Source organism: Amblyraja radiata, chromosome 12, assembly GCF_010909765.2.
Source record: "Amblyraja radiata isolate CabotCenter1 chromosome 12, sAmbRad1.1.pri, whole genome shotgun sequence".
Lineage (NCBI taxonomy): Eukaryota > Metazoa > Chordata > Chondrichthyes > Rajiformes > Rajidae > Amblyraja > Amblyraja radiata.
Window position 1 is genome coordinate 38,391,631 of NC_045967.1, and position 19,247 is coordinate 38,410,877.

The window sequence follows — 19,247 nt, forward strand, 5'->3', positions numbered from 1 at the left end:
CGATAAAAACAGAATTGACCGTCAAAGGAATTGTCCTTAAAAATTAAACACATAACATTTGTGTCGGGGCTGAGATTGTATTCATCAGCATCCTTGCAATCGGGGCGATCCTTGTGTATTTTTCCTTCCTCAGTTTGTGTGGACAGAATAGGTTTTGAGGATAAAACTGGGACCAGTTTCAGAAAGCTGCTCCTTTATCCCTCCTCTCGCTCCCCGCGCCTTGTGTGTTTTTTTTTTAAGCTGATTAATGTGGCCACGCAGTGATTGATCAGGCGAAACTGACGCAGTGTTGGGAGCAGAGCGCTGGCAACAAGACAAAGCACAGCCGACACAGCAAGAAGGCAGACAGACACCCGATCACTTACAGCATTGCAGCTAGCCGTGCATCCGTCGCTCTATTACATCTCTCTGTACCTAAAACAATCAGAATTAATTGTTGAATTGCATATTTGATACTTGGTTTTCAAATGAAAATAGCAACAGGAAAACAATATGTCCACTGATCCTCTGAGTTGCCTATTCTGGATGAGCAATCATGCTTCGCTCACATCTCCAACCTCTCCTCTGCTCCCCTCTACCCTCATCACTAACCCGAGAAAGAGAGATATTAAAAAGGAAGTGGGATGGCAAAATGACCAACCAATCCCGGCAGAGGATAAAACAAACCCCGGAAGATTCTGACACTTGGGTATCTTTAAGGATCCAATGTGCTTTGTCCAAAAATGCACCTCACATATTCTGGGCCACTGCAATGAGAACGTGGTTTCAATTGTATTAACCAACCAAGTTATTTGTAAATTGAATCTGGAGACTATGAACAATACTTAAATCATATTGACAGCAGGAGTTAAACATACACGGAAATGGTATTACATTTCAAATGTAGTTTTCTAATAAAGGAACGGCTGATGACCGGACGTAGATCCACCGAATACTCTGATGACTCGAAAAATTGGAGGTGATGTAAGCTTGAGCTATGAATAAAGCTATGCTATGTATCATTCTCGGGCCCCGCTCACTCCACCCCTTTCCGTCCTTCCATTTAAATTAGGAAGATGGCAGGACTGAAGGCGGTGCATAAAACAATATTGATTTTAGTTCCCTAATGAAAACACCAATTGGTGTTGGGATGCAATTCTAAGTACACCGAGTCCAGTCAGTTCATGTACATCGTACAGGCTGATAAACTGGTGTTCTTCCGCAAGACTTTGGCAATTATAGTTTTTCCCCCCATAATTATCTTTAATCTAACATGACGTTTGCTATTACAACAAAACACTGCCTATCCGGGTATATTAAATGAATTATATTTAGTACAAAGAAATAGTGATCATAATCTTTGTTAATCATTGTGTTCTTTGAGATTTCATGAGTGACCCTCCAATCTAATGCGGTGCACCCTCTTCTCCTCTTGCGTTGCCGTATTGTTTCTCTTCCTCTTGGTCCTACTGTGTGTATGATTTTTCTCTTTGACTTTACATGACAGCTAACAGCCAAAGTTATCTTACCTGTTGTCATTTCCAATTCTCGACAACACGTTTAACTTGTTATCAGTTATATTACTTTTTGTTTACAAACTGTTCCATTCCTTAGCACCTTTGATATTTCTTACACAGACTGAACTGTTCTTTAATTTTTTTCACATAACCAACCTTCTACTCTCACCATTATTTTGCAGTAGTGATAAGGGTACCTTCTACTCCTCCTCCATTGTTTGCAGCCCACCATTTCACTTGCTTTGGGCACCATATTACATTAGCACATTATTTGTACATACAGAAGATAGACACAAAATGCTGGAGTAACTCAATGGGACAGGCAACATCTCTGGAGAGAAGGAATGGGTGTTGTTACAGATCAAACCCCGTCTTCAGACCTGAAGCAGTGTCTCGACCCGAAACGTTACCCATTCCTTCTCACCAGAGATGCTGCCTGTTCCGCTCAGTTACTCCAGCATTTTATGTCTATCCAGCATCTGCAGTTCCTTCCTACACATTTGTACCTAACGTCCTGCCTCTAGTTAATTGTTGCTTGAAGTACATCGTCGCTTTGATACTTTATTTTGTGGCCTGGTCATCACATTATGCAAGTTTTAAATGTACTCATACAACAAACGTTATCTGCGTAGGGTATTCGTTAATCTCCCTGGCATTTTACTCCTGCTCCTGACAATTTGAACAGAAGGGGGAGGGTCAATTTGTATTGCAATTGGAAGTGCTGCGGCAGGCAGGGGAAGTGCAATTTGATTTTTTGTTAAAGTCTGGTTCTGGGCGAGGCAGGGGAGTTGTGGAATCTTACGCTCCCGTGGGGGCTATGGGTTAGTGGTGGAATATTGCATTGGGGTACCGTGTGACAGGGCCAGTTGGTCTGGTATACTATAAAACGGTAAAAGTTTCAGATTGTCAGACAGTGGGAGATCTCAGAAGGATTGGTTAGATATTTCCACGACAATGTTTACAGTACATGAAGGAGTTTGTGGTTAAACAGCAGTTAAGCTGCACAGCCAGTAGTTCAAGTAATCCTGCAGAAGAATGAAGAGCAGCAAATTTAAGCAGGTTACATTAGGCTTGAAGATTATTATAAACTGGATGGATGGCTGCTGTGAGATGTACAGTCCCATGGAGATACCTTGTTACTATAAAGCGCTCCAGCGGGCTGCTAAACTGGAGATCGACTCCTTGAGCACCTAAAGGATCCAGTCAGTCATGGAATACGGCCATTAGTAATGTCTCCTTGTCAATTATTCCTCTAATCAGTTTTTTTTAATGGGTGTTGATTCACTAATAAGAGTTATAGAGCACGGAAACAGGCCCGTTGGACCAACTTGCCTCTTCGACGCTACTCCCACCTGCCCGTGTTTGACCCATATCCCTCTAAACCTTTCCTATCTGTGTACCTCTTCAAATGTATTTTAAATGTTGTCATAGTACCTGCCTCAACTACCTCCTCTGGCAGCTTGTTCCATGTACCCAACCACCGAAAACATCGAGGTAAGCGGGGGGGATTCGGAATAGGCTAAGAGCTCAAGTCTTCCGTCCACCTCTGCCCAGCATCCTTCTGGCTAACGTCCAGACCCTGGAGAACAAGTTGGATGACCTCAGGGCGAGGATTATCTTCCAGCAGGACATAAGAGACGGTAACATCTTCTGTTTGACCGAGACATGGCTGAACGCTGGTGCCGGATCAAGTAATTTGCCCAATCGAGTCCGTTTTCCGTGCGGACAGAACGTAAGAATCCAGGAAATCAAAGGATGGAGGAGTTTGCTTCATGACCAATAATAACTGGTGCAAACCTAGGAATATTAATACGCTTTCTCGTTTCTGCCTGCCTGACCTGGAGCATCTGACTATCTCATGCCGTCCATTCTACCTTCCCCATGAGTTCAGCTCAGTGATCATCACAGCCATCTACATACCACCGCATGCGGACACCGACGTGGCACTATTGGCCCTACACGATGTGTTATGTCGGCATCAGTACACAAATCCTGATGTGGCTATGGTGATGGCTGGGGATTTTAATAAGGAAAATCTCAAAAAGGTTATGCCTAACTTCTGCCAACACATCACATGTGTCACCAGGGGGGAAAGAATTTTGGACCACTGCTACACGCCGTTCAGGAAAGGATACAAGGCCGTTTCTCTCCCTCCTTTTGGAAAATCTGCCCATACTGCCATTTTCCTGCTGCCGGAGTATAAACAACGGATAGTATGGGAAGCGGCAGTGACGAGGGACGTAAAGCAGTGGTCTGACCATTCAGAGGCCATGCTGCAGGATGCAATGAGCGATGTCAACAGGAATATGTTCCAATCAGGTTCCAGAGACATCAGTGAGTTCGCGAAAGGAGTCACGGACTTCATTGCAACAATAGCTGATAACATTGGCCCCACGGTAAGGGTTCACATCTTTCCTAATCAAAAATCCTGGGTGGACAGGTCCATTCGCGTTGCCTTGAATGCTCACACCGCTGCTTACAACTCCGGCCTGGCATCCGGCAGTATGATCGACTACAAGGTAGAGTCATACAGACTGCGAAGGCCGGTGAAGGACGCAAAAAGGAGGTACAGGGACAGGATGGAGTCGCAGATGGAGCAGTGGGACACCAGGCGCCTTTGGCAGGGGCTACGGACTATAACTAACTACCAGAGCATCCTCCCCTCGACCGGGCGTGCCGGCACCTCCTTAGCTGATGACCTGAACTCTTTTTACGCACGATTCGAGACGGGCAACATCACCCCTAGCTCGCCAGCTAACTATAACACCGCCGGCGCGCTGGCTAGCGAGGCTGGAGGTCGGTCCACCGCTGGGGAAGTGCACACATTCTCGGTGTCCGAGCACGACGTGAGGAGGGCTCTGACGCGTGTGAACATGAGGAAAGCTGTACGCCCAGATGGTAAATCTGGGCGAGTACTAAAGTCTTGCGCTAATCAGCTTGCTCCAGTGCTCACCACAATATTCAACCTCTCCCTGGCCAAGTCCGTGGTCCCTGCCTGCTTCAAAAGATCCACCATTGTACCAGTGCCTAAGAATGCCTCTCCAGCCTGCTTGAATGACTACCGACTGGTGGCCCTCACCTTGGTAGTCATGAAATGCTTCGAGAGGCTGATCAAGAACTGCATCTGCGGCTTCCTCCCTCGCACCATGGACCCACTGCAGTTCGCATACCGTCCAAACAGATCCATGGATGATGCGGTCTCCCAGGTTCTGCACACCGCTCTCTCTCACTTTGACAGCCAGAAGGGAGGGTATGTGAGGATGCTGTTCATTGATTTCAGTTCAGCTTTCAACACCATCGTCCCCACCAGACTTGCTGAGAAGCTGCTGGAACTGGGGCTGAACACCCCCCTGTGTGCCTGGGTCCTGAACTTTCTCACCACCAGGCCCCAGGTGATTAAGGTGGGGAGACATACCTCCAACCCCCTCACCCTGAACACAGGTTCCCCCCAGGGATACGTCCTCAGCTCTCTACTGTACTCCCTGTACACACATGACTGTGTGGCCAGGTTCAGCTCCAACTCCATCATCAAGTTTGCTGATGACACTGTGGTGGTGGGCCATAACGATGATAAGGCCTACCTGGAGGAGGTGGCTGACCTGGCACTCTGGTGTCGGGACAACAGCCTCCTCTTGAATGTCACAAAAACTAAGAAGCTGATTGTGGACTTTAGAAGGGCACAATAACTGAGGACGTACATGCCACTGGGGATAAATGGGACTACTGTGGATAGGGCGAGCTGCTTTAAATACGTACCTGGGAGTCCACATCACAGAGGATCTGACATGAACATCACACGCTGCCGCACTGGTGAGGAAGACAAGGCAGCACCTTTACCACCTAAGGCAGCTGAGGAAATTCCGTTTCTCTGAGGATTCTTCAGTCCTTCTACTCTGGGGCTGTAGAAAGCATCCTGTCTGGTAACATCCCGATCTAATTTGGGAACAGCTCTGCTCAGGACAGGAAGGCTCTGCAGAGAGTAGTGCATTTGGCCAAATGCACTATGGGAACTACACTCACCACCCCTGCAGGACCTATACACCAGGAGGTGCAGATCCAGAGCCAGCAAGATAATGAAGGACCCATACCACCCCAGCAACGGACTGTTCCAGTTGCTACGATCAGGCAAGTGCCTCCGCTGTCACGCTGCGAAAACAGAGTGGATGAGACGGAATTTTGTCCCACAGGCCATCAGGACTGTAAACTCTTATCTCACCAGGGACTAATTTACTGTTGTGTTGTGTCTTTTTATTTTTCTAAAATGTAAATACTGGTTCTGTTCTGTTTTGTTGTTTTTGCACAATCCGCAGGCATTGCCACTTTCATTTCATTGCACATCTTGTATGCGTATGTGACAAATAAAGTTGACTTGACCCTCTGAGTGAAAAAGTAGTTCCTCGGGTCCCTATGAAATTTTTCCCCTCACCTTAAACCTATGTCATCTAGTTGTTGATTCCATTATTTGGGGTAAAACTACTGTGCGTTCACGCTGTCTATTCCCCTCATGATCTTACACACCTCTATAAGATCACTTCACATACTCCTGTGCTCCAAGGAATAACTCCTGGTACAATCATGTAATCCATGGACACAAGAGACATTGCCCTGAGATCTGAACTAAATAGTTGTCTTATTTGTTTAAAATATGACATATTTCTGAAGGTCCAGCATACATCATCTTAAATGTGAATAAAGGCTGATATGATCAACAATAAACTAGACATTCAGTTGTTATGGCTGGATTGAATTATTTCAAATAGTATAACTTAATAATGTAATTTACACATCTTAAGAAAGATAATATGTGGAAAGAGAAAAGAATAATGTCCCACAATGAACTTGCATTGAAATGGTTCCACTCAATATAAAATCACAAGGTGAATGCTTAGAAAGCTATTCTATCAGTGTGAGTTTGTTTAAAAAAATCATGTTTTGCTGCTCAGCATTCAGCAGACGTTACAAATATAATTAAATCATTTGTTTTAAGAAATCTTAGTTTTAATTCAATTATACCTCATGTCTATTTAAGTATGAGAAATAAATTTACAGCCTTAATTTGTCCATTGTGCTTGAACCTTGGTTTGTTTTATTTCCATGCTTACTTTTTAAGTACCTTTCTCTATTTACATTTATCAGGCCACTTCAGCATCATTGCTAAGGTTCTTCATGAAGGTTAGAATTCAAACATTATTCCAAATGTGCAGGAAGTCCTCCTCTTCCATATTTGCTTAGCATTGTATTAATTTGGTGTTGGATCATATACAATTCTGAAGGGACTTGAGATCATAGATAATAGGAGAATGTTTCCCCCTTATGTAGGAATCTGGAATTGGGATCAGAATATGGTGTCATCCATTTTGGACCGAAATGAAGAGGGATTTCTCTCAGGAGGTCCTAGATTGAGCAACTGAATGCATTTATAAAGTAATAGCCACATTTTAGGTTTATAATGAAATCAAGAGTTAAGGGATCCAAGAAATATAGTACATTTACTATCAAGATAATACCGGATGACAGATCAGACATTCCCAAACTTTAACTCAATCTGTACCAAAACATTCACAACTTCATAGCCCTATTTTACCTTGATTGACCCTGACATTGTGATAACATTGATGAATCTAGACTGCCAACATTTTCAGGCTTTTATCTGTGTCTCTCTTAACACTGCATCTATTAAAACTTGCAAGTCACAGAAGAAAATCTCTGTCCTGTGGCCTGATTTATTACTTTACTTGAAAGCTACTCAACAGTTCAGGAAACAGTAATGGAGTCAAGCACAGAATTATTTCAGTACGATGACTTTGCACCAGAACAGTGAAGAACTGAAGATTTAACATTTTCAAATAGTTTCCTCATGACTATAATTCCCCTACATTTCCTATTTTAATTGTTGAAAAAAAAGTGAATATTCATAACATTGACAGCTGCTTTAATATTAAACAATTAGGATCTGAAATTACATTGATGGTACATGACCACAAATTGCTTTGGGATGGCACAGTAGCACTAGTGGTGCCACCATCTCATGGCACTGGAGACCTATGTTCAATCCTGACCCATGATCAATCCTATGTAGAGTGTGTTTAGTTTGCAAATGATGCACGAGTTTCCTCTGGGTGCTCTATTTTACTCCCAACAACATGCAGATTGGTAGATTAATTGACCATTGTTATGTACCGCGTGTTGTCTGGGTACAAAGGATAAGGGGAAATTGGTGAGAACGAAGGTAGCATATAGGAGCAATCCAGAATTAGGATTATGTAGAATTAGTGTAAATAATTGGACTGGACTCAGTGGGCTGAAGGGCCTGGTTCTGCGCTGTACATTTGATTGATTTTAGTAAACATTTTGACAATGCCCCATGATAGGCTGGCCCTGAAGACTAAGGGATATGGGATCTAGGATGAGCTAGCCATCTGGATACAAAATTGGGTTGATGGTAGGAGGTACAGAGTGGTAGAAGAGGGATATTTTCACACCGAGGCCTGGGGTGGGTCCCAGATCCTTTGTTATTTGTCATTTATATCAAAGATTCAGATGAGAATGAAGCTGGCACGATCAGTGAGTTTGCAACTGATACCAAAATAGTAGATAGCGAAGAAGCTTGTCCAAGTTATAACAGGCTATTGATCAACTGGAAAAGCTTGCAAAGGAAGTTTAACATTTTGGGAAATTAACACAGAGCAGGACATACACGATCATGGGCAATGACTTGAGAAATGCTGCTGAAGTCAGTTCTAGCGATACAAGCATCCAAGCATAAGAGATACAAGAAGGTCAGGACCCTTTCTCGGACTCCTTTTTAGTGTCGGTCAAGTAAGTGAAGAAGCATTGATTGAAGAAGGGTCCCAACTCAAACTGTCACCTATCCATTGTTCTCCAGAGATGCTGCCTGACCCGTTGAGATATTCCAGCAGTGTCTTTTTTCGGATAGATAAAATCTGTATTCCATGGCTGGCGAGTCCAAAATGATCAGGCTGAAAGGGAGGAGGTATAAAGGATATCTGAGGACTTCTACAGATGCGTCATAAAAAGCATTTTATCGGGATGCATCGCAGCTTAGTTTGGGTTCAGCTCCATCCAAGACCACTCGAAATTGCGGACGCAGCCCAGACCATCACACAAACCAACCTCCCTTCCATTGACTCAATTTATACCTCACGCCACCTTGGCAAGGCCAGCAGCATAAATCAAGGACGAGTCACACCCTGGCCACTCTCTCTCCCATCGCGCAAAAGGCAAAGACGTGTGAAAATGCACACCTCTAGATTCAGGGACAGTTTCTTCCCAGCTGTTATCAGGCAACTGAAGCATCCCACTACAACCAGAGACTAGTCCTGACCAACTAACTACCTCATCGGGGACCCTCAGACTATGTTTGGTTGGACTAAACTTGCACTAAATAACTTACACTAACACTAATAGCTTAATTGGAATCATGAAGTCTTTCTGTTGGCTGGTTAGAATGCAACAAAAGCTTTCCACTGTACCTCTTTACATATGACAATAAACTAAATTAAACTAAACTAAATGAGCTGTCAAGAGGTGGTGGTGGTGGTGGTGGTGGAGGCACAAACAGTAGCATCTGGACAGATACTTGAATGAGCAGGGCATAGAGATATGAATTTAAGGCAAGAAAACGGATTCATATAGATAGACATAAAGTGGACATACATGCAGTGGGCTGAGGGCTTGCTTATTTTATGCTGTACAATTTGACTGTATAATTGAGTGCAGAAATCATTTAATTCTTGATTAAACTGCAGGATTATATTACTCTTCTTATTGACCTTAATTTTCATAATCATAATCATACTTTATTAGCCATGTACGTTTTACAACATTCAAGGAATTTGATTTGCCGTAGTCATCATACCAATAAAAAGCAACAGAACACACAAAATACTTTTTAAAATGAACATCCACCAGTGACTCCTCCGCATTCCTCACTGTGATGCAAGGCAAAAAAAAGTTCAATCTTTCCCTTTGACCTCCAGCGGTCGAGGGCCTCCACATCAGGGCGATCAAGCTCCTGCATCGGGGGTGGAATCTCAGCTTCTCCACGCCGGGCGATCTACCCCGGGTCGGGGCTAGTCGAACGTCGTGCGGCTTTTGGAGCTTCCCGACGTCGGTCTCAACCCGAGACTGCGAGCTCTTTGATGTTAAAGTCCGCACCAATCGCAGGCAAGGAATCGGCTCTGATGGTAAGTCCATGCCCCACAGTGGGGCTCAAAGTCAGTCCTGAGCAAGGCCTCCCCCTCCACGATGTTAGGCCGCAGAGTGACTGGAGATACAATCCGGGAAAACATTTGCATCTCCGGCAAGGTAAGAGACTGAAGAAACATTTCCCCCGACACCCCGCCCACATAAAACCAGAGAACATTAACACATGCTTTAAAAACACACTAAATATAACAAAGAAAAGACGAAAAGGACAGACTCTTGGCGAGGCTGCCATCAGAGCGCCATCCGGTGGATAGTTTTTATCATTCTAAAGATTAAAATAATCATAATTTGAGTACAATTAAGTCCAGCTATTGGTTTGAAGCCTTTGCCTTCTAGAATTGTAAATTGTCAACTTGAAGCAATCAAAAAGAATGAGGCATCAAAATAGTGGCATTATATTTTATCAGCTAGTTATAGAATCTTTTACACTCTATGCTGCACAAGTGACCAGCAAATACCAAATTTAGGCCAATAATGTGGCACAGAGAAACTGCTCATTTTGAGGTATTTTCAGCCTTCCAGTGTGGCGGCACCTGGTGACAACCCAAGGTCACAACGAACCATCGGCTCTAGAGGGCGGCATCTTTGTGTGGGAGGCGCTAGTCACGGGGTCGGTACCTGATTTGGTATTTAAGGCCGGGCAACGCCTGTGTCCTTGGAGTAGGGAGCTGTATTAGAGAGATTAAACATGTCTAATGCACACAACTCGTGTCCGACTAGTTTTTGAGGAAACAAGGCCGACGAGGCCGGACTCAACAGAGTCTTCCTAAAGCAATTGACATTTTGGACCTCGCAGCCGGGGGTTTGGTTTCGACAGGCCGAATCCCAATTTTACATCCACGGTGTTACAGCCGATGAGACTCGCTATCACTATGTGGTAAGCGCCCTTGACCAGCAGACAGCCGGTCGGGGTAATTCCTTACCTGGATAATCCGCCGGCGGTGGGTAAGTACACAGGCTTCAAGGAGCTGCTGTTCCGGATCAACGGGCTGAGCCGAATGCAGCGCGCCTGTCAGGTCTTTAACATGGGCAGGCTCGGCGACCGGATGCCCTCGGCCCTCATGTGCGAGATGCTCACGCTCATGGGCGACCACCTGCCCGTTCTTTGAATTTACCTACCTGCAGCAGCTGCCGTGAGACATCCGCAAGCAGCTCGCGGGGGAGAGCTTCGAGGATCCCATCCGGCTGGCGGCCCGCGCTGATGAGCTGTGCCTCTTCGACCAGCAGCAGATGGGCATGCTGGAATACCTGGAACCGCTGGAATCCCCAGAATCGCAGGACCGGATTGAGTCAACGCCCTGGCAGGCCCAGCGACCCAGGACCACGCCCACACGAGGGCCACGCCCACAAGAGGCACAGGAGAGGAGGATGGCTGAGCCACAGGCCAGACAAGTGGTACAGCAGAGGAGGATGGCTAAGCAGGACCCAGGGGATCGATGGAATTTCAAATAACTGAACGTCTCGAGGATATCTGGGACCCAACGGGTCGTCTAGTATTTGATAAAACAGACAAAATTATGGCAGCATTATAGAGATGTGCCATAACTAAGGGCGAGTGTAGCTTTGAAGCAAATCAATTTCCAAAATGTACCATACTAAGTCGCAGAGAAAGAGAGACAGATTCATAAAACTGTATGAATAAAACCTGCAAATACCTGACCATACTGAGGGAAGCAACAGCAAAAAAGAATGATTTTTCCATACAACATACCAGTTATTCTGACACAAGAAAATAAAATAACCTGAAAACTTAAAATGCTACTCAAAGAGCATGAATTTGGTTTAGAAATAGATTAGATTCTGTACAAAAATACATTACTGCTATAGGTGGTTAGATATTAAGAACAGTTTGTAAATGAAATTATATCAGACTTAAAAATGAATTCATACAGGTCAGTTACATGTAGCCTGTAGCAGTCATAAACCAATGTTCATAAATTTTTCGGGTTAGAGCTGATGTCATTACCTAAAAAAGAGGAAAAACGCATTTATAATGCAAGTTAAAATAACTTGTACAAACAATTTAAAAATTATTAATCTATTGTTTAATAACTTTAATACGTACAATATCTTCAGGATTCATTATTCACACAGGACGGTGAGTGACTTAACATCTCAGATTTACTTCAGAATATGTTGCAACTTTATCTCCTGATTGCCTCGAGTTTTGCTTGGAGCTTTATGTATCCTCTCCAATCTGTTAAACAAGATTCCTGTATCTGGACCTAACTTTCTTCCTTCAAATATGCAAATATTATTGTGGTATCTGGCCAAGAAGTTCAAATGTTCCCAGTCTCGTTCATGTGGGCCAACAGCTAACCGTGAAAGCAGTTGATTTGCAATTGTTGGGACCACTGGTTGCAATAGGATCCCATAAACGCGTAGGCACTCTAAAGTAATGTGAAGTACTGTTTCCAGCCAGCAGCAATCCTCAGCAATTTTTCCATCAAGTTTCCACGGAGTGTGTCTTTGGAAAAAGCCATTTGTTAATCGAACACAAAAATTAATGGCTTCTAAGGCCTTATAAATTTGTAGATTTTCGAAGCTGTCCTTAACATTCATCGGTAGTTGCTCAACCATCTGAATCATTTTATAATCTTCAGTTGTTGCTCTGCTTTTCAGGGGCCTGTTGTCTTCAGGCCGTCTTTCAGGAAAGCAGTGATTGAAAAATGTTGTGTAAATTTGATCAGGATTTATGCTTGTGCCTGTACAACGGTTAAGGAGACCTCCCAATGAATCTGCAAGGTCTGCATTTAAAACTTTCACCACTTTATCATCATAATAGTCACAGTCCGCATCTGGCACACCTTGCCGCAGCAAAAAATATCTGAAACCATCAACAGTGTATACAGAAAATCTTTCCATTGGGTCAACAACATTTCCACGGCTCTTGGACATTTTTTGGCCATTGACTGTCCAATGGGAGTGAACATAGATTTGTTTTGGTAGCTGCAAACCAGCTGCCATCAGGAAAGCAGGCCAATAGATGGCATGGAACTTGAGAATATCCTTCCCAATAATGTGATGTAGGGCAGGCAGATTTTGATCCTCTGGATAACCTGCTACAGTCAAGTAATTAACTAAAGCATCTAACCACACATAAATTGTTTGTGTTGAATCAGCAGGAACTGGAATACCCCACTTCAAGCGGCTCCTTCGTCGTGATACAGATATATCTGGTATTTCTTCCTGAAGCCAGTGGAGAACAATGTGATAGAATTTTTCAGGGATTATTACTTCTGGGTTCTTCTTTAACCACTCTAACAACTTGGGTTTAAACTCAGACAATTTGAACAAGTAATTTTCTTCTTTAGTCCATTCTACCTGTTGGTTAAAAAAAAATTTAGCCTAAACCAAAGTAAAGGTTATGCATCAATTTTCTGCAGGTGAAAATCACAGTGTGCAACTAGTGCATACTTACTAAAGCACGAAGTACAACATAATTGCATAAGTGAAAAATACTTTAAAAAAGTGAAGCTATTATCAGGAAATGCTCAATGCCAAATAGGATACTGACAATATGTTAATACAGCAGCTGGTGATCTTTTGAGGTTGAATCAAGCTACAGTAGATGGAAAGGTTCGACAAGGTCACTTTCAGCAGGGTTAATGTGCAAACCACATTACATCGTTAAGTTAAGTGCTAATGGAAAACAAAATTTCAATTTTTTTTAACCTTTAGTCTGCACACAAAAAAACACTGATGAATGTAAAACCCCACCCCGTTCTCTTCCCCCATACTCGATGAAAATAAAAAAAGGAAATCCTGGAATTACAGACAGAACACGTAGAAAAAAGAGTTAATGCGCCAGTTTACTGGACTATAAACTCTGATGAAAGAGCAATAATCTGAAACATTAACTTTCTCCAAGTGTGCTGCTTCACTGGAGTACTACCAGCATTTACTATTTTTGTTACAAGCAAATTAATCTTTCCACCATGGAAAATTTCAGATAATGCACACAGCAGCGTTATGAGCAATCATATCTACTGCTCTTTTCAAATATTGTGAAAATTAACTCAAGGTACTAATCACATTTAATACTCCTGATCACTATTGTACATAGTATAAGTGCACTCCCAATGCAGGCTTACCTTGTGACCACTTTCCAAAGATACTTTAATAATGTTCCCATTTGTGTCTTTTCTTTCTAAAACTTGTGAATCAGAAAGGAAAGTCTCATCTGGAGTGGAATACCAGCCTTCGTATGCTGCTTGGTAGAGGTAGCCCTTGTCACGCAGAACACACCAAAAATATTGGACTGCAGTTTTGTGACGCTCCTCTGTTGTTCGAATGTAATCTGTATATGAAACCAGGGACTTGTGGAACAGTTTCTTGAACTCCTCAGACACGCTGGCACAGAACTCCAATGGGTTCTTAGCTGCTGCATCTGCAGCTTGTTGAATCTTCAGGCCATGTTCATCTGTCCCTGAGATAAATGAAACAGCTGTGTTATAGAATTAAATCTGACAACAAAAATATAAATATTTCAATTAAATGAGAAAATGAGTAGACAAAGTTAAAATGAGAGTAGAAATGAGCAAGTGACATAGTTGACTGCAGTAACAACAACGACTCCAGGATAAATGATCTGGGGATCTAAAAAAAGACACACAAGTGCTATACAAAGTAAAATACAATGTGCTGGAGGCCCTCAGCGGGTCAGGCAGTATTTGTGCAAGAAATGGATAGGCAATGCTTCCAGTCGTGTAAGCAATGATAAACTATGCCACAAAAATAGCAAATATTGAAAACACTGAGTACGAGTGACCTGAAGCAAAGATCAGAAGAAGGGTCTTGACCCGAAACGTCACCTATGCCTTTGCTCCACCCGCTGAGTTTCTCCAGCATTTTTGTCTACCTTTGAAGCAAAGATCAATTCACTTTCGACATACATAGCCTGGCCTGCTGAGTGCATCGAGCATTTTCCATTATTCTTTCATATTTCCAGCACCTGTCGTTTTTTTTAAAATATTTTCTTTTGCTTTGTCATTGGTGTGAAACATGACAAATGACAATCACAATGGGGAGAGGAGGATGCAAGCATGCTTTTAACAAAAAATATGCCATGCTTAAACTGTTAGGAACCGAGAGAATACAAACATTGTTGACCTACAAGTGGAGGGAAAAGGTGGAAATTTGTAATTTCTAATTTTACTTGCATAAGATGACTTGATTTGTTAAAATGTCCCAATGAGATTTGCAATTTTAATCATACTTGTGATTAATATTACAATGCTTCACTAATGGCACCATGCAGGTCACATCTACATGATTGTATCTCAGTGGCATGGTAGGCTAATTGGCTTTTATACATTTCCCCTATTGCACCGATGAATGATAGGAAGATGTTAAAGAAATCAGGAGGGGGGGGGGGGGGGCAGGGAATAATGTTCATACAGTATGGAGGAATAGGATAGAGAAAATAGGTGCAGAATTGGAAGTAATAGGCTGGGCTAAATGTGTGCTCCAATGCTGCAAGGAGAATAATGTGGGTAATAAAAAGTGAAATGCTTTACTGCTTCAGCAAAATGTTAAATAAATAGCTGCAGTGACTAGTCTCCACTCAAGTGTTCCTTGGAGTAACATAACAAAGCACATTTCTCAGAAGTTAACAGTTTTCTATTTGCAATCCCGACAAGATTTAATAGGAACCCAGGGGGAAATATTTTCACACAGAGAATGGTGGATATATGGAACAAGCTGCCGGAGATAGTTGAGGCAATACTATAACAGCATTTAAAATACATTTGGACAGGTAAATGGATAGAACCGGTTTAAAGGGAATTGGGGCAAACATAAGTTTCCATGCTGTATGACTTTGGCTCTGTAATCACAGAAGAAAATTTGATTTACTCCATCTTCAGGAACCAGCTGAGAGCATTGGATGTTGCAACAGTCAAGGGAGCAGATAACAGCCTGGATGTCAATGGAAAACCTGCATTTGCAAACCAGCTGCGACTTTGGTCACATTAATAACAAATTAATAATAGACATCTATCCACCAAACTGGAAAATCAGCCAGGTATGTTTTGTCTTCAAAATACAGGAGAAATCCAAACTGCTAATTACCATTCTCAATCAGCAGTGATGGAAATGTCAGAAGCAGTAGCAACATTTATTTACCAATATGTCTTCTACAAGCAGTACAGTAAACCCTTGTTTCTACGGACCTCTTTATAATGGATTTAGGTTATAGTGGACTAACCTACTGACATTCACTGCCACGGTGGGCTGCTGCCGCCGCCGCCACCACCACCATGCCGCCTCTCTGGCTGGGCTGCTCCCGTCGCCACTGCCTCCCGCAGGAGCCACCATCACCTCCGACACCACGACCATCACAGCCGCCACCACCACAGTCACCACAATCACCACCACCACCAATAGCACTCCAGCCACCTGTGAGCGACGACCAACAAATGCGCAGATCCTCGCCTCTCCCCCAGCCATCAACTCACCTGGATTCCAGGATAAAGTTCCTGACCGAGAGTTTGAAGAAGGGTCTGGACCCAAGACGTCACCTATTCATGTTCTCCAGAGATGCTGTCTGTCCAGCTGAGTCACTCCAGCACTTAGTGTCCTTTTGTGTATTAACCCGCAACTGTAGTTGTTTGTTCCAACTATTTATACAATAATAATCCGTTCTCGGTTATAGGGGACAATCGGCAATAAAAGACACCCGCCCCGCATGGTCCATTATAATGAGGGTTTACTGTAATTAATTTGTATAGGGAGGTTGTACGGCATCGAGGTCACGACCCCGTGACCCGTACTGTTGCCACGCAACGCCAACTGGAGTACACGCGGTGAATGTCAGCACAGCCAGCCCTTCTTCTGTCCCAGCATCCGGACTCCACACTCTTGGTTCCACGCTCGCGGACCCCGGGCCGTCTGTCCCCACAGTCGGGGGATCGGTTCAGTGCGTCACCTACAGCGCGTGACAGTGCTGCCGCACAGGAGGCAGGGCGGAGGCCGGCCGTGGCCGGACAGCGCTGACCCCGGTGTGCTGTCCCGAGGGATGCGCTCCTTCGGCTGCTTACACCTTGCTCGGATTCAGAGCAAAGATACGAGAGCATTTGGTTCAGAGCGTTCAGTCACCTTCCACAATTATTTACAGCACAAAAATCGATAATTTCGGCGTTTTTTAACAGGTATGAAAGTACGTGTTCTTACCTGTTAAAAACCACCGAAATGGTCAATTTTTTGCGCTGTAAATCATTGTGGAAATCGGGGTAACCGTGAGAGACACCTATCCTACTTCAGAATTCCAAAAATGAGGAGAAATGAAGGTAGAGAGAAGCGACAGCTTAAGGAACAACAACAGCAACATTGGCGAACATTGGCCGTGCAGATATCAAGATTGAAAATATTGGGAATTATCACATTTGCTCACTGCATTTCATCAATAGTGTTTTTTCTTGATTCCTTTGGCATCTAAAAAGTTTCAGAAGTGATAAATCTGGTAAAATGTTAAAAGCGCCAATGATTCTCAAGTGGGTTTTTACATACAAAAAGAAAACGCCTCTGAAGCAAAATGTATCATTATTTGACCCGGCGACCTTACGTGCAAACCCCCTATACCCTGACTGATGAAGGCAAATGTGCCGAAAGCCTTCTTGACCACCCTCTCTATCTGTGAATTTAAAGTGTAATCATTCCAATTATAAAAGCGTTAAGTCTGAAGAAGGGTCCTTCCTCCATGATAGATGCTGCCTCACCCGCTGAGTTTCTCCAGCATTTTTGCATACCTTCGATTTTCAGGCATCTGCAGTTCCTTCTTAAACAAGAGTCCAGTATTGTTATTTTTCAAGCAACTATGTACCTGCACTTCTAGACTATCTCCGCTCTACAACACTCCTGTGCGTCTTTGGAGTGTGGGAGGAAACCGAAGATCTCGGAGAAGATCACGGGGAGATCGTACAAACCAAAGATCTTATAGCTCCGTTATAGGATCTTTGGTACAAACTCCGTACAGACCAAAGATCTTATATCTGCTCTAAGATCTTTGGTACAGACAGAGCGCCCTTAGTCGCGATCGAACCCGCGCTGCATTTTGCTGTAAGTTAAGGCAGCAACTCTACCGCGGCGCCACCGTGACCTACGGAGCTTTCGCTCCAGCCCGCCTTGTACCTGTTGTGAACTTTGCGTCGGTCCCCAGTAAGAGCTTGAGCCGATACATGGCGTCGGCCAGCACCGCCGAGTACAGGTGGCCGATGTGAGGAGCCGCATTCACGTAGAAGATGGGGGTGGTGATGAAGACGGGGCCGGGAGCGGCCGCCGGGCCTGAGCGGGGACTGTGTCCACACGCCTTACCCGCGGCCAAGCGGCATCCAAAGGCCCGACCATCCCGGGCCGCCAGCCGGAGGCAGCCGGTGCCCAGAGACGGGAGGCGGCAGGACAGGTGCGGCCTGACGGAGCCCCACATTGACCGAGCGACCCCGACACCGCGGGCTCCTCCCCTCCCCCCCCCCCCCCCCCCCCCCCCCCCCCGGGCGGCCGTCACCGCGCCTGCGCACTTGCTCATCTCCCTCCCGAACCCTCGGAGTACGCGTGCGCGTGATGTCGAGGGGGGAGGGGTGGTCACGGTGACGCAGCGGTAGAGTTGCTGCCTTACAGCGCGGGAGACACGGGTTCGATCCTGACCACGGGTGCTGTCTGTACTGAGTTTGTACGCTTTCTCCGTGACTGCGTGGGTTTCCTCCGGGATCTCTGGTTTCCTCCCACTCGCCAAAGACATACAGGTTTGTAGGTTAATTGACCTCACGGCACCTGGGACCAGGTTCGAGCCTGTCCTCGGGCACTGTCTGTGTAGAGTTCGCACATTATCCTTCAGTCATCTCAAATTTGTGTAGGTTTTTTGTAAACAAAAAGCCACAAAGTGCTGGAGTTCCTCAGCGGGTCAGGCAGCAAGGAGACCATAGCTAGGCGACGTTTATGTCAGGACCCTTCTTGAGGCAGGTTGGCAGTGTGGGTTTGTAGGTGAATTGGCCTATAGTGATACAGTGTGGAAACAGGCCCTTCGGCCCATCTTGCCCACACTTCGGCCAACATGTCCCAGCTCCACTAGTTCCTCCTGCCTGCGCTTTGTCCATATCCCTCCAAACCTATCCTATCCATTTACCTGTCTAACTGTTTCTTACATGATGGCATAGTCCCAGCCTCAACTACCTTCTCTGGCAGCTTGTTCCATACACCCACCTTCCTTTGTGTGAAAAAGTTACTCCTCGGATTCCTATTAATTTTTCCCCCATCACCTTGAACCCATGTACTCTGGGCAAGAGACTTTGTGCATCTACGCAATCTATTCCTCTCATGATTTTATTCACCTCTATAAGATCACTCCTCATCCTCCTGCACTCCAAGGAAGAGAGACCCAGCCTACTCAACCTCACCCTATAGCTCACACCCTTTAGTCCTAGCAACATCCTCATAAATCGTTTCTGAACCCTTTCAAGCTCGACAACATTTTCCTATAACATGGTGCCTGGATCTTAATACAATGTTCTAAATGCGGTCTCATCA

At 44.5% G+C, this 19,247-nt stretch overlaps 1 protein-coding gene across 3 annotated transcripts; it reads right to left on the minus strand.

The window, feature by feature from the left end:
- Positions 1-124: 124 nt before the first annotated feature.
- mars2 (methionyl-tRNA synthetase 2, mitochondrial) lies at positions 125-18,203 on the minus strand. Of its 3 annotated transcripts, none has more exons than XR_004413631.1 (4): positions 17,856-18,203; positions 13,820-14,154; positions 11,791-13,049; positions 125-746 (listed from the first exon to the last, which is right to left on the minus strand). XR_004413631.1 is itself a non-coding variant. In XM_033030561.1 (3 exons), the coding sequence occupies exons 1-3, from the start codon at positions 18,148-18,150 to the stop codon at positions 11,847-11,849; spliced, it is 1,833 nt and encodes a 610-aa protein (XP_032886452.1). In that variant the 5' UTR covers positions 18,151-18,203; the 3' UTR covers positions 11,754-11,846. The 3 variants fall into 3 exon arrangements, 1 of the variants encoding a protein (XP_032886452.1); XR_004413630.1 differs by lacking the exon at positions 125-746 and adding an exon at positions 9,900-11,691; XM_033030561.1 differs by lacking the exon at positions 125-746 and having other exon boundaries at positions 11,754-13,049.
- Positions 18,204-19,247: the final 1,044 nt, after the last annotated feature.